Source organism: Chiloscyllium punctatum, chromosome 39, assembly GCF_047496795.1.
Source record: "Chiloscyllium punctatum isolate Juve2018m chromosome 39, sChiPun1.3, whole genome shotgun sequence".
Taxonomy (NCBI): Eukaryota; Metazoa; Chordata; class Chondrichthyes; order Orectolobiformes; family Hemiscylliidae; genus Chiloscyllium; species Chiloscyllium punctatum.
Genome location: NC_092777.1, coordinates 10,951,344 through 10,966,303, shown reverse-complemented (window position 1 = coordinate 10,966,303; position 14,960 = coordinate 10,951,344). Strand labels below are relative to the sequence as shown.

The 14,960-nt window shown below is 46.1% G+C and overlaps 1 protein-coding gene across 5 annotated transcripts in view; it reads right to left on the bottom strand.

The window, feature by feature from the left end:
• Positions 1–5,781: 5,781 nt before the first annotated feature.
• Positions 5,782–14,960, bottom strand: part of LOC140463812 (proton channel OTOP3-like) — a 39,225-nt gene continuing 30,046 nt past the window's right edge. For 3 of the 5 annotated variants that reach the window (XM_072558154.1, XM_072558157.1, XM_072558158.1), the window contains exons 6-7: positions 11,332–12,254; positions 6,927–7,330 (exon numbers count right to left, since the gene is read on the bottom strand). In XM_072558154.1, coding sequence (XP_072414255.1) covers positions 7,160–7,330; positions 11,332–12,254 — 1,094 coding nt within the window. In that variant the 3' untranslated portion in view covers positions 6,927–7,159. Of the gene's footprint in view, positions 6,158–6,926; positions 7,331–11,331; positions 12,255–14,960 lie in introns of those variants that run through there. The other 2 variants (XM_072558155.1, XM_072558159.1) reach the window with 2 other exon arrangements.

Below are 14,960 nucleotides of genomic sequence, written 5' to 3'. Positions count from 1 at the left end.
TGTGGAAAAGGATATGGAAGATATAGACTGTAGGGAAATAGATGGTGACATCTTGCAAAATGTCCAGGGTACAGAGGAGGAAGTGCTGGATGTCTTGAAACGGGTAAAGGTGGATAAATCCCCAGGACCTGATCAGGTGTACCTGAGAACTCTGTGGGAAGCTAGAGAAGTGATTGCTGGGCCTCTTGCTGAGATATTTGTATCATCGATAGTCACAGGTGAGGTGCCGGAAGACTGGAGGTTGGCTAACGTGGTGCCGCTGTTTAGGAAAGGTGGTAAGGACAAGTCAGGGAACTATAGACCAGTGAGCCTAGTGTCGGTGGTGGGCAAGTTGTTGGAGGGAATCCTGAGGGATAGGATGTACATGTATTTGAAAAGGCAAGGACTGATTCGGGATAGTCAGCATGGTTTTGTGCGTGGGAAATCATGTCTCACAAACTTGATTGAGTTTTTTGAAGAAGTAACAAAGGAGATTGATGAGGGCAGAGCAGTAGATATGATCTATATGGACTTCAGTAAGGTGTTCGACAAGGTTCCCCATGGGAGACTGGTTAGCAAGGTTAGATCTCATGGAATACAGGGAGAACTAGCCATTTGGATACAGAGCTGGCTCAAAGGTAGAAGACAGAGGGTGGTGGTGGAGGGTTGTTTTTCAGACTGGAGGCCTGTGACCAGTGGAGTGCCACAAGGATCAGTGCTGGGCCCTCTACTTTTTGATATTTACATAAATGATTTGGATGCGAGCATAAGAGGTATAGTTAGTAAGTTTGCAGATGACACCAAAATTGGATGTGTAGTGGACAGCGAAGAGGGTTACCTCAGATTATAACAGGATCTGGACCAGATGGGCCAATGGGCTGAGAATGGCAGATGGGGTTTAATTCGGATAAATGTGAGGTGCTGCATTTTGGGAAAGCAAATCTTAGCAGGACTTCTCCACTTAATGGTAAGGTCCTGGGGAGTGTTGCTGAACAAAGACCTTGAAGTGCAGGTTCATAGCTCCTTGAAAGTGGAGTCGCAGGTAGATAGGATAGTGAACATGATGTTTGGTATGCTTTCCTTTATTGGTCAGAGTATTGAGTACAGGAGTTGGGAGGTCATGTTGCGGCTGTACAGGACATTGGTTAGGCTACTGTTGGAATATTGCGTGCAATTCTGGTCTCCTTCCTATTGGAAAGATGTTGTGAACCTTGAAAGGGTTCAGAAAAGATTTACAAGGATGTTGCCAGGGTTGGAGGATCTGAGCAACAGGGAGAGTCTGAGCAGGCTGGGGCTGTTTTCCCTGGAGCATCGGAGGCTGAGGGGCGACCTTATAGAGGTTTATAAAATTATGAGGGGCATAGATAGGATAAATAGACAAAGTCTTTTCCCTGGGGTCAGGGAGTCCAGAGCTTGAGGGCATAGGTTTAGGGTGAGAGGGGAAAGATATGAAAGAGATCTAAGGGGTGACTTTTTCACGCTGAGGGTGGGAAGTGTATGGAATGAGCTGCCAGAGGAAGTGGTGGAGGCTGGTACAATTGCAACATTTAAGAGGCATCTGGATGGATATATGAATAGGAAGGGTTTGGAGGGATATGGGCTGGGTGCTGGCAGGTGGGTTGGGATATCTAGTCGGCATGGAAGGGTTGGACCAAAGGGTCTGTTTCCATGCTGTACATCTCTATGATTCTATGACCTATGTTGAGATGGTCACAGTCTTGGGAATAATGTTGGTCTGTGCCCCATTCAAACAATGAAATAACTGGTTCTGGATGTTAGATCTCTAGGTTATCAGATCTGAAGACTCTGTCGTAGGCAACCATGGTTATGGAAGGGGTGTGTGATTGGCAGTTCCTCTTCGGTCAGACACAACACTGAGCGGGGCAACAGTCCGGCTTGGCCTCAGACAGGCAGCTGTGAGCGTGACAATGGCTCAGGGATGGAGTGTGTGACAGGCACTCAAAACAACGTATCCAAGGCTGTGGTGAGAGGCAGGATTGGTTTTAATGGGGACTTCAGAAATATAAGAGTGGGTGTAAGGTAGCAAGTCAGTAGCTGCAGAATGACCATGATGAATAAAGGATCCAACAGCAAAAAGAGAACTGAGAATTTGAAGGTCAGTGTTAGCGTGAGGGACAGCTGTTATGTTGGAATGGCCACAGAAAGAGGTGGTGGGTAGAGAAGGAATGAGCAGAGATGCCTTTTCTGTTATTCATGATGGTAGTGGCAAAACTACGGGAGATGGTGAAGCCAAGGGAGTAGCTGTGAATGTAGATTGGAGACAGAAGAGCAGAGGAAAATTGTAATCACCAACGATGAGAAGCTGCTTGGAGCAGAGACTGAGGGAGAGGAGATATCTGAATGAGAAGCTTGTCATGCACAGTGAGTGTGTTACCAAGTACGGCAGCAAGGAGTGGGACAGGGTAAGATGCTGAAAGGGTAAAGGGTTCCACAGGGCTGGCTAATCATATCAGAGTGTGGCTGAGAGTGAAGGAACTGCACTCACCAACTGTGGTAGCTCCAACAGTTGGGTTGTGATGCAAGAGTTAATTTACTTCAACAAGGGGAAATATACTTGGATAAACAGAATGAGATTTGAAAAAAAATTATTAGAAATATTAACAAACGTGAGGAAACAAAGAAATATGATGATCCTATTTTAAAATCTACTCTCCCACCAAACAGTCTCTGTGTGACTAAACAAGCCTTTTCAAATACAACTTCATAGTATTACACCCCTCCCCCAACCGATGGTCCAGAGCGTGGAGGGAGGATCTGGCTTGCTGGATCTCTCCAGTGCTTCCTGTTGCCCAGAGTGAACAGAGCTGGAAGATTATGGAAGGAGCAGGTCAGACCTCCATGCGGCATCACTGAGAGATGAATTCACTGCTCTGTCTTGGGAAGGGAAATGGCTACCTGGATGGGCAGCTCCTAAGACAGGAGGTCACAAAGTCTTCCTGATCTGATTGGACAAGCTTGAGGGGTTAATGCAGTTTAGTGAGTGCGAGTTACCAGCTGGTGCTTCCCCTTGACAACAGAGTCTCCCCACCCTCCCCTCCCTTGATAAACCTTCCACACAGCGAGAAAAGCAGGAAAGATCCACCTCGGCCAATTACTGCCCATGATGCCAACTTCCAACCTCCTCTTGACACTTAATGAAATAACATTAGAGGAGGGTGCCACCACCAACACCAATTCGAAGAGGCCTGCAAATACACGATCCCCTTCAAGTTACCTTTCCATAAGACATTGGAGCAAATGCTGGCCAATCACTGAAATAATGAGTTTATCTGACAATCCTGAACTCCCAATCTTCCACATTTTCCCCATTGCCCTTGATTCCCTGACCGATTAAAGATCTGTACAGCTCAGCCTGTTGAGTCACACGCCACTCTGACTCAAAACTCATTGGTGTGCCTTCATGTTGCTAATTCATACCTCTGGAACCCAGGACCTGACAGAAGGTATACAGTATCCTCAGCTTTATTAATAAGGCTGGAGAGTAGGGAGGCTACGTTGAACTGGTTTAAGATGCTTGTTTGGCTCTACATTTGTGTTCAGTTCTGGGCACCAGACTTTCAGAAGTATGTGAAGGGGATACAGGATAATTTCTGGGATGGGAACTTTAGTTATGAAGACAAATCCGAGAGGCTGGGAGCTGTTCACCTTGGAGAAGGGAATCTGATGGAGGTTTTCAAAATCATGAGATCTGTGGATAGAGTAGTTGGGTTAAAACTGTTTCCATTGACAAAAAGAATCGAGAATGAAACGGAATGCCCTGCCTGAAACTGGGATCAAGTGAAACATTTAAAAAGGGAACGAGACTGTGATCTGTAAAGGAGGAAAGGTGAGGGTTACAGGTGGGAAGTGGAGGGATGGCACTCGGTGCATTGCTTCAGAGATCTGCTGCTGACGTGAGTCAGTACAGGAAATCCCAGATTTGTGTCCGGATACACTGGGGTAGCTGATGAGGGCTATAATCTGACAGCCTGTGCCTCAGAAAGGGAGAGACTATTGTTACAGTGACTCTGATGGGAAGGTAAGCATGCTGTATCTGTGGGTAAGCTTCAAACATGTTTTCACCCTCCCCCCCCCCCCCCCCGGTAAATAGTCAGGAGATGTTCACTGGACGTTCACTGTCTTGTGTCATATAACGACAGAGGGTGCCTGGGGATGATGGAGTGAAACAGTGATAAACATCTGCACCTTTACAAACTGGGCAAAGATGATTTATCTCTGGTCCAGAAGTGCCTTGGTTTTTAAACTTCTCTTTCCCCATGCTCAAATCTCTCGTTTTCTCTTCCCTACCCCCTGTGCTGCCTCATGTCAACATTTAGATGGCAACTTGGTAAGGCACTTCCCAAACCTTGCTGACAGTGTGATCCTGGGACAGCCGGCTAACAGCTTGGGTCAGAACTGGTGAGGCAGAGAGAGAGAGAGAGAGAGAGAAAGAGAGGGAGGTACAGAGGCTTAGCCAGCTGCACACGGAACTCTCAGTCTGGAGTGACCAAAATCAGGAAATGGGAGAGATTGCCGAATTGGAGGCATGCAGAGATTTCAGAGAGGCGCAGCATGGAGGAGTTTAGAGTTACAGGAAGCAATTGAAAATGAGGGTGTGTTTTTTTAAGAGTTTAACTGGGAGTCAGTGCCAATCAGCGAGGCGGGTGACGAGGGAACAAGGCTTTGTATAAGACCAGTGGCTGCAGGAGTCTGAGAGAATTTATAAAAAAAAACCTAGTGTGGTAAACCAGCCATGAGTGTGTTGGAACAGTGGAATTCAGAGATGACAAAAACACAAAGGGGTTTTCAACAGGAAATACTCCAAGGTGGAGTTTAAATGCTGTTATAGAGATAGAAACAGGCAGCCAATGTGATGGTTTAACGTGTGGATGAAAGCTCAAGTACAACAGGATCAAATTCAGCATCAACGTGAACGGATTGGTTCAACCTCAGGCTGTTCTGAGGAAGATCAATGTTACAGTTAGTTCAGGACAGAATAAGGAAATGTCGACCCTAACTACTCGCCGTATGAAAATGTTTTATTCTCTCAGGAGTTGAAATATATCCCCTATCAGTCTTGTTCCTTTTACAGCAGGAACAACTTCTCCCTGTCTCCTCTGTCCAGCTGACTCACGAATTTGTAAACCTCTATCAAATCTCAAGGGAAACAAACTCAATTCTTCAAGCCATCCTCATCATGTGAGAGGTTTCTCATTCCATTCTTGTAGAATTGCTTCTGTGTGCTCTCTCTCCCCCTCCCCCTCTCTCTCTCTTCCCCTCTGCCTCCCACTCTCTCTCTCTCTCTCTCACTCACATACACACACACACACACACACACCTTTCCTATAATATGGCACCCACAACTCATTCACAACATTCTAGGTATTGATGTCTAACAGGTTCAACATCACCTCCTTGTTCTGGTACTCTGTGCCCCTATGAAGCTGAGAACACTGGATACTTTCAGAGCTGCTCTGTCCACCTGTCCTGTCACCTTCAATGGTCTGCACACATACAGCCCCACACCCCTTGCTCCTGTAGCCTCTTTATAATGTAGCCCCAAGTTGTAAAATTTCTTTCACTAAATGTTTCCCAGTCTCGAATTATCCCAAATACCATGCAGAGTGGTCATTGTTATTACAGGCAACCCCAACGGTGTCACACCCGGACGGTGCCGCACCCCAACCGTGCCACACCCGGACGGTGCTGCACCCCAACGGTGTCACACCCGGACGGTGCTGCACCCCGACCGTGCCACACCCGGACGGTGCCGCACCCCGACCGTGTCACACCCGGACGGTGCCGCACCCCGACCGTGTCACACCCGGACGGTGCCGCACCCCGACCGTGTCACACCCGGACGGTGCCGCACCCCGACCGTGTCACACCCGGACGGTGCTGCACCCCGTCAATGGGGTCCCTGGATGGAGCTACACTTGCTCAGTGCTACACCCTGACAGTACTGCACTCATTCAGTGAAATATTGCCCTGAATTGTTTGACCCCCGTACTTGGCATGGATACAGTGACTTTCCGATTGAGAAGTGAGTGTAGTCCTTGGCTGAACCACAGCTCCGAGTCTCAGGCACCACTTCCCAGTGTCCGGGTCCCAATACCCTGTTAACCTGGTTGCTCAGTGCAGTTCCTGTTATTGTGCTTCAGTTCACTGTCAGTTAGATCTGAAAGACATAAGGGGGCATCACCACATCAGACACCATCAACTGCACACTGACACTATGTGCCACCTGTCCACTCTAACAGGACCACAACCTGAGTCGAAGAGTGTGGTGCTGGAAAAGTGCAGCAGGTCAGGTAACACCCGAGGAGCAGGAGAATCGAAGTTTCTGGCATAAGCTCTTCATCAGGAAATGTCGATTCTCCTGCTCCTCAGACGCTCCCTGACCTGCTGTGCTTTTCCAGCACCACACTCTTGACTCTGATCTCCAGTATCTGCAGCCCTCACTTTCTCCCAGGACCGGATCCTGCACTGAGGAAACTGTTCTCCTCTTAAGCAAGAGAGTTTCTGTCCTGGTGTTGTAAAATTCGCCATAAACCAACTTGCACAGACAACACCACAGCGTCATGCCCCTGCTGTTCTCTCCCTGTCAGCTAAAGCTTTGGCTCTGTTACTCAGCAGGTTTGAGTTCAGACAAATGTCAGTTACTGAGTAGGATCAGTGGCTTTTGATAATGGGGTGACCTTGAGTAGCTTGTTAATATTTCAAAAAGCCATTGGCGTGATTAATGTCGTTCACGTCTTGCCCTCGAGCTGATTTCTGCCTCTCCCATTATCGGGCTCTCGAACTGCGCCCTGTGTTCGTCTCTCTCTGTTTTGTTTGAGAGAGATTTATGCTGTTCTTTGCTGACTTACCTGTCATGTACAATGAGTGATTGGATGTTGCATTTGGAGTATCAAACATTAACATACAATGAGGTTTATGCAGCATGATTGCACAGAAAATAACTTTTATTTTAAATTTGTTCTCTCTTCATCACTCCAATTTCTAAGCTGCTCTCCTGGATCCTCCTTCTACCTGAGATCTATAGGAACTTCAACAAATGCACTGGATTTCCAACAGGGTCTCAAATCCTGTCCATTAATCAAAATCTTTTCCAGAGCCTGCTATTCCTAATCACTGTAATAATCAGGCAGTGACCTTTCTTCAGGAGCAGATGGATGGATCAGGCAGTCAGATAAATTTCCAGGAGGTTACCGGCAGAATGCATTCTGTAAAAAACTCCCAACGGCAGCCCAAAATTCAGGATGGCAAACCAGACGGAAAATCCATAGAAATGTTTCTCAAGACCATTTTCAAACTGGGGATGAGCTCCGAACGCTGGCATAACCCAGAGCTGGAAATGAATAAAATACAGTCACTCACCCTCTCTGGTCAGATCAGCCCTGACATCCAAACCAAGACTTAGTTATTACTGCAAGACATTGATTGTAGTGACAGAAAAACATATTAAATTCAACACGTGGTAAACCAAATGGTTTCAGTACAAGGGATCTCTGCTTCTAGGACAGGTCATTGAGTCCACTGAGACAGAATGGACATGAATGGGGACAGTGTAGAGGGAACTTTACTCTGTATCTAACCCTGTGCTGTCCCTGACCTGGGCATGTATGATGGATATAGTGCAGGGGGAGCTTTACTCTGTGTCTAACCCCATGCTGTCCCTGTCTTGGGTGTGTATGATGAGGACAGTGTTGAGGGAGCTTTACTCTGTATCTAACCGTATGCTCATACAGTCAATAAGAATACTTGCTGTGCATATAGAACATTGAACTTTTCTAGAATGGTTTTAGCTGATGGAAAGCATTTTAGGAAATAATCTGAAATGCTTAAAGAAAATATATTAAGCAAAAAAAGATAGATCTCTGGGTTGTTAGGGGTAGATTTTTTACTCAGCGGGTTGTGAGTTCATGGAATGCCCTGCCAGTAGCAGTGGTGGACTCTCCCTCTTTATGGTCATTTAAGCGGGCATTGGATAGGCATATGGAGGTTATTGGGCTAGTGTAGGTTAGGTGGGCTTCAGTCGGCGCAACATCGAGGGCCGAAGGGCCTGTACTGCGCTGTATTTTTCTATGTTCTATGTTCTATGAAACTGAGAACAGGGAGCTGCAGGCCAGCTAGCCTGGCATTAGTTGCTAGAGAAGTGTTGGTATCTGCTATTAAGGAAGTCCTGACAGTATGTTTCAGAATTCCGAGTCTGATCAAACAAAGTACAAAAGGGAAATCATGTTTAATCTTTTTTTCAGGGTTTCTGAGGATGTAACTCATCAGATAGAGGGGAGCCAGTCGATGTGATATACTTAGATTTCAAAAGCCAAACCATAAGGCGTTCCATGGAAAGTTAATACATAAGAACAGGATCCATGGAGTTGTCATGGATAGAGAATTGATTAATGGACAGGAAGCAGAAAGTAGGGCTAACTGCAGCATTGTCCACCTGACAGACAGGGAATAGTGAAAGGGTGAGTGTTGGGGCCTCAGTCTCTTTGTAGTTCTGTTATTGTCTACGATACGGAGACAGGAGGAGATGTAACTGCTTATGACCTCCGACTCAGTTGGGACATGAATCATATGGAGATCATCGTGAAACTGTGAAGTGAGTACCAGATGAAGTCAGTGGTTAATACTTTGGCAGGTGGGGTACAATGTGGGAAGTCAGAGTTTATTCATTTTGGTCGTAGCAATAGAGAACCAGATTAGTTTTAAAAAACATGTGAAGCTCATAAACGTTGATGTTGGAAGGGACTTGGGTTTATTCATACAAGGAATACAGAAAGTGAGTATCCAGGTACTACAGTTGTTGGGAAGGGAAATGGCATATTGACCTTTATTGCAAGTGGATTAAAGGAATAAAGAAGTCTAGCTACAATTTAAGAGTTTTGGTGCAATCACACCCAGAATCCTGTGTGTAGTTTTGCTCTCATATTTAAGGTAAGGATGTAGCTGTGTTGGAGGTGGTAGACAGAAGGTTCACACATTAGACCCTGGAATGAGGGGTTGTCCTGTGATGAGAGGCTGATATTCTCAGGTCGTATTCTCTGGAGTTTGAAAGAATGAAAGGTGATCTCAGGGAAACGTTTGCAAGGGTTTGGAAAGGGCTTGACAGGATAGACCCTAAGAAATTGTCTCTCCCGACTGGGGTATCTAGAACAGAGGGGGACAAGTCACAGGATAAGGGACAGATCATTTAGGACTGAGTTGAGGAGAAATTTATTTAGATTAGATTAGATTCCCTACAGTGTGGAAACAGGCCCTTCGGCCCAACAAGTCCACACTGACCCTCCAAAGAGTAACCCAACCAGACCCACTTCTCTCTGACTAATGACAATTTAGCATGGCCAATTCATCTGACCTGCACATCTTTGGATTGTGGGAGGAAACCAGAGCACCTGGAGGGGACCCACACAGACACGGGGAGAATGTGCAAACTCCACACAGACAGTGGCCCGAGAGTGGAATCAAACCCAGGTCACTGGTGCTGTGAGGCAGCAGGGCTAACCACTGAGTCACTGTGCAGCCCAAAAGATTATGAATATTTGCAATTCCGAACTCCAGAGGGTTGTGGACTGAATATAAGTTAGGTTTAGGTGAGTAATCTCTCAGGGGATTGAGGGATATGGAAAGGAGGCAGGTATGTGAATTGAAATTGTTGATTCAATTGTATTGAATGGGGAGCAGGTCAAGGGAGATCATGGTTTACACCTACTCCTATATTTTCATGTTACCAGTTTTAAGAGTGTTTGGCAGGGCAGCGTCTCTAACCTATAACAGGTTAGATACAAGAAAACAAACAATTGGATAATTAACACAATGAAGAGAAAGGGTCCAAAGCAGAACAACCTTGGAGCTCGAATACATAATAATCCTTTAGTGATATCAGTGTAGTTTTTTTAGGCTTTAGAAAGATGGATATAACAAGCAAGAATAGGCGCAATGATAAGTTAGTTCAATAGCATGAGTTAGGCCCCCCGCCAATAGAGAGAGTACAGTGAAGATTGCCCAGTTTTCATTGGAGCAGAGAGGGTAAGAGGATGTTTAACTGAGTGTTCATATTGTGAAGGGTTTGCACAGAATCGCCAGGGGACGATTGTGGTCTCAGTGTCGAGGGGGGGTGTAAATTCAAAAATGGTCATAAAGACCCAGCTGAGTTAGCAAACATCTCTTTAGCAGAGGACAGAGTGCTTTGCCACAGGGAGTGGTTAGGACAGAGGTTGCTGCAACATCTCTGGGATAACAAACAGAGGGCAACACAGCATTGGAGGGAGAAAAGGGCAGTGAGATTATCTTCAGTTTACTGTTTCAAAGAGCCAGCACAATCATGAGATGCTGAGAGATTTGAGCAGTACATTAAACATCTGAACAAACAAAGCCGTCAGATCAAACTGCCTTGATTATTGATTGAGTGGCTGGTGTTATTGTGAGGATAAAATCCCTACTGTGTAGAAACAGGCCCTTTGGCCCAACATATCCACACTGACCCATTCCCCTACCTTATTGCTCAACATTTGCCCCTGACTAATGCACTTAACCTACACACCCCTGAAAACTATGGGCAATTTCCCATGGCCAATCCACCTGACCTCAACATTTTTGGACTGTGGGAGGAAACTGGAGCACCCGGAGGAAACCTGTGCAGACACGGGGAGAATGTGCAAACTCCACATTTTTGCTGTTTCGATAATCTTACTAATTGCTAAAGGATATGATGGATGTGGAAAGTGTTCACATTGTACATCCTCAGGACAGCCTAATGTCCATGCATAATGTACACAGCATGATCCTACAAAGACTATACTTGGCATTTTAATTCAATGTATTTGCATTTAGTCAACCCAATGAAATCGCTGCCAGATTTTGCTTTACTCAGCTTCATTGGAAAGTAACTGAAAGAGCTGATGCGATCTCGACATTTCCCACAGAGTGAATTAGGCAAGATGACCTCAAAAGAGATGACTGTCCTGTTTTAGTGACATTTGGGTAAATGAGAGAGATAGAACCTCCTGCCTTTCATAGCGTCATAGAGATGTACAGCATGGAAACAGACCCTTTAGTCCAACCCGTCCATACCGACCAGATATCCCAACTCAATCTAGTCCCACCTGCCAGCACCCGGACCATATCCCTCCAAACCCTTCCTATTCATAGTGGCAAGGGATCTCTTATATTGGCTCTCAGACTGACATCTACCCAAAAGCCAGCCCTCCCACCATTGTCCCTCAGATAGTCAGCCTGGGCTAAAGGTGGAATGACCATTCAGTAAGGCATTGAGTCCCGTGGAACTGTCTGGCTGCTAAACACAAGAGCGGGAACATTGTAAAGAAACCAAAGGGAACTTACGATGAGGTTGGACATGAGCATAAACATGGAGATCTCCTTCAGGAATTTCCGTCTCCAGTTAAGTTTGTTGTCCATCTGGAGGCACATTTGGGAAGTTCTCCTCAAGTCCAGGCTGGAGAAGCAGTTTGTCGCTCTATTAGAATTGCTCGAGTTGTCTTGTTCCGTTGTGTTTGTGTTGAACGTTGCTGCTGGGTTGGGGTCATGGACACCACGAGCTGCCTCTAGAACCAGTGTTTCCTGCTGAGGGTCAGCGATGAGGTCCTTCTCATCCCTCTCTCCAGAGTTTGTAGCCAGCTCCTGTGCGGCATGTGGTCTATGGAGACTCTGGATAATGAAGAGGTTCTGCAGCACATGCTCAATGATGATCAGCGTGGAGTAGGTCAGATTGAGAACGTCGAGGGGCAGCCGCAGAGAGCTGAATGCAATGGCCACAATGGAGAAGTAAGAGATACAGAGCTGGCCGAGAGCAGCTACCTGTAACAGGACCACATCCAAACTACGAGTAGGATTCTCATTGGTGTCAACCTCACTCTCCTCCCATCTGTGCACGGCTGCAGCAGCCAGAGAGCACAGCGACATGACCGAGAGGAGAACAATGTGGTAACCGTAGAACAGCTCAAAGGGTTTGAGCTGTGTGGGATCTGTGGAAATCTTGACCTGGTACAGGATGAAGATACACAGTCCAATGATTATAGTTACACCTCCCAACGTTGGCCCCCAAACGATGCTGTGACCTCTGAATTTGTGCTTTGGGTGGATCACGTGCCCATCGATGGTCCTCCCGATGTTGGTCCACATGATGTAAAGCATAGTGGAGGCAATAAGGCAGTACTCAATGTTAAATGGGTACATCAGAACCACACCCTTCTGAAAAATAGTGCACAGTTCACTCTGACAGCCGTGGCGTGTAATATTCATGGCATCTGTAAAATTAAAATCACATTTGGTGAGTTGAATGACAGGAAATATTTTGGTACCCACTGTCTGTGTCAAGTTACCTTGAAGATATGATCTCCTCTGGTCTTTACACAACACAACAGCCTCCTCCTACTTCACTTAATCTCACCAAATCAACATGTCCTCTTTGTTTCTCCCTCATGACTTTGTCTAGCTCCTTCCTCAACTCTGTCCTTGGGCCTCTACCGTTTGTAATTTTTATTAATGACTTGGATGAGGGGATTGAAGGATGGGTCAGCAAGTTTGCAGATGACACAAAGGTTGGAGGTGTCGTTGACAGTATAGAGGGCTGTTGTAGGCTGCAGCAGGACATTGACAGGATGCAGAGATGGGCTGAGAGGTGGCAGATGGAGTTCAACCTGGATAAATGCGAGGTGATGCATTTTGGAAGGTCAAATTTGAAAGCTGAGTACAGAATTAAGGATAGGATTCTTGGCAGTGTGGAGGAACAGAGGGATCTTGGTGTGCAGGTACATAGATCCCTTAAAATGGCCACCCAAGTGGACAGGGTTGTTAAGAAAGCATATGGTGTTTTGTCTTTCATTAACAGGGGGATTGAGTTTAAGAGTCGTGAGATCTTGTTGCAGCTCTATAAAACTTTGGTTAGACCGCACTTGGAATACTGTGTCCAATTCTGGTCGCCCTATTATAGGAAAGATGTGGATGCTTTGGAGAGGGTTCAGAGGAGGTTTACCAGGATGCTGCCTGGACTAGAGGGCTTATCTTATGAGGAGAGGTTGACTGAGCTTGGACTTTTTTCATTGGAGAAAAGGAGGAGAAGAGGGGACCTAATTGAGGTATACAAGGTAATGAGAGGCATAGATAGAGTCGATAGCCAGAGACTATTTCCCAGGGCAGAAATGGCTAACACGAGGGGTCATAGTTTTAAGCTGTTTGGCGGAAAGTATAGAGGGGATGTCAGAGGTGGGTCCTTTACACAGAGAGTTGTGAGAGCATGAAATGCGTTGCCAGCAGCAGTTGTAGACGTGAGGTCATTGGGGACATTTAAGAGACTGCTGGACATGCATATGGTCACAGAAATTTGAGGATGCATACATGAGGATCAGTGGTCGGCACAACATCGTGGGCTGAAGGGCCTGTTCTGTGCTGTACTGTTCTATGTTCTATGTTCTACCTGGATTATTCGCTCAAGTTTCTCCCTGTGTTAGTGAGCTTCACTTTCTAACCATGTTCTGAGTAAAGAGGTTTCTCTCAAATTAGCCTCACCATTGTACTTTTGACTTCTCTTCTCCTGCGCCATCGCCTTTTCTCTCATTTAATCTCCTCAATTAGAGACCTTCCCTCTTCCCTTCTCCCACCCCCACCACTCCCCAGTTTTCCCTCTGTGTTCACTTTAAAACTCTGTCACTTTGCAAACTCAATTTCCCAATTCTAATGAAAGATCACCAACCTGAAACCTTATCTGTTTCTCTCTCCTGACCAAATGAGAATTTCTAGTATTTTCTGTTTTGTGTCATTTTTCACTACATTACAAACCTGCAACATGGCCTCCAATGTTTATTATCGGGGCGGGGGCGGTGCAGCTGCCATGTCAATTAATATCTTTTCATGGTGCAGTTTTCTTTGTTCATTCACAGGATGAGGGCATCACTGGTTAGGCCAGCATTTATTCCCCATTCCCTAATTGTCCAGAGGGCAACCCACCTTGCTGTGGGTCTGGAGTCCTATGTAGGCTGGACCAGGTAAGGATGGCAGTTTCCTTCCCTAAAGGACATTACTGAACCAGATGGGGCTTTCTGACAACAAGCAACGGTTTCACACTCATCACTAGGATCTTATTTCCAGATTTTAATTGAATTTGAAATCTACCATCTGCCACTGTAGGATTTGAGCCCAAGTCCCAAGAACATTACTCTGAATTAACAGTCCAGTGATAATGTCACTAGGTCACCACCTATGGTTATGGTTTATAGGTGGGAGTTGGTATTCTGAAATGTCCTCTGAAAACCTTGGTTAGCTTTCACATGTATGCAGGCCATTATCAACTCTACCAATTAGCAACCCCCCTTTCTCCAACTCCTACCGTGCGTAAGGCTGCTAACAGCTTATCTGACATCCCAGAGCTGGTTGAATCCTAGAATCTCTATAGTGTGGGAACAAGCCATTTGGCCCAACTAGCCGACATCGGCCCTCCGAAGAGTAACCCCACCCAGATCCGTTCTGCTACCCTATTACTTTACATTTCCCCCTGACTAATGTACCTAACCTACACATCCCTGAACACTATAGGCAATTTAGCATGGCTAATCTGCCCTAACCTGCACAGTTTTGGACTGGGGGAGGAAATGGGAGCAACCGGAGGAAACCCACGCAGACCCAGGGAGAATGTGTAAACTCCACTCACTTGCCCGAGGCTGGAATCAAACCCAGTTCTCTGGCGCTGTGAGGCAGCAGTGCTAACCACTGAGCCACCATACCACCTGTTGTTGAGCAAAAACATTCCGCAATAAATGTTGGGAACATTGAAACCATTGTTTTTAGTCTCCTACCAACTCCATCCCTCATGCTATCGATAGTCTGTGATGAAGTCGGTTGGTTCGGAGTTGTGGCATCATATTTGACCCCAGAGATGAGTTTCCACCGTCAGCTCTGCACCACTCAGACTATCTGAATCCACCTCTATGACATTATCCTGACCCTATTTCTTATGT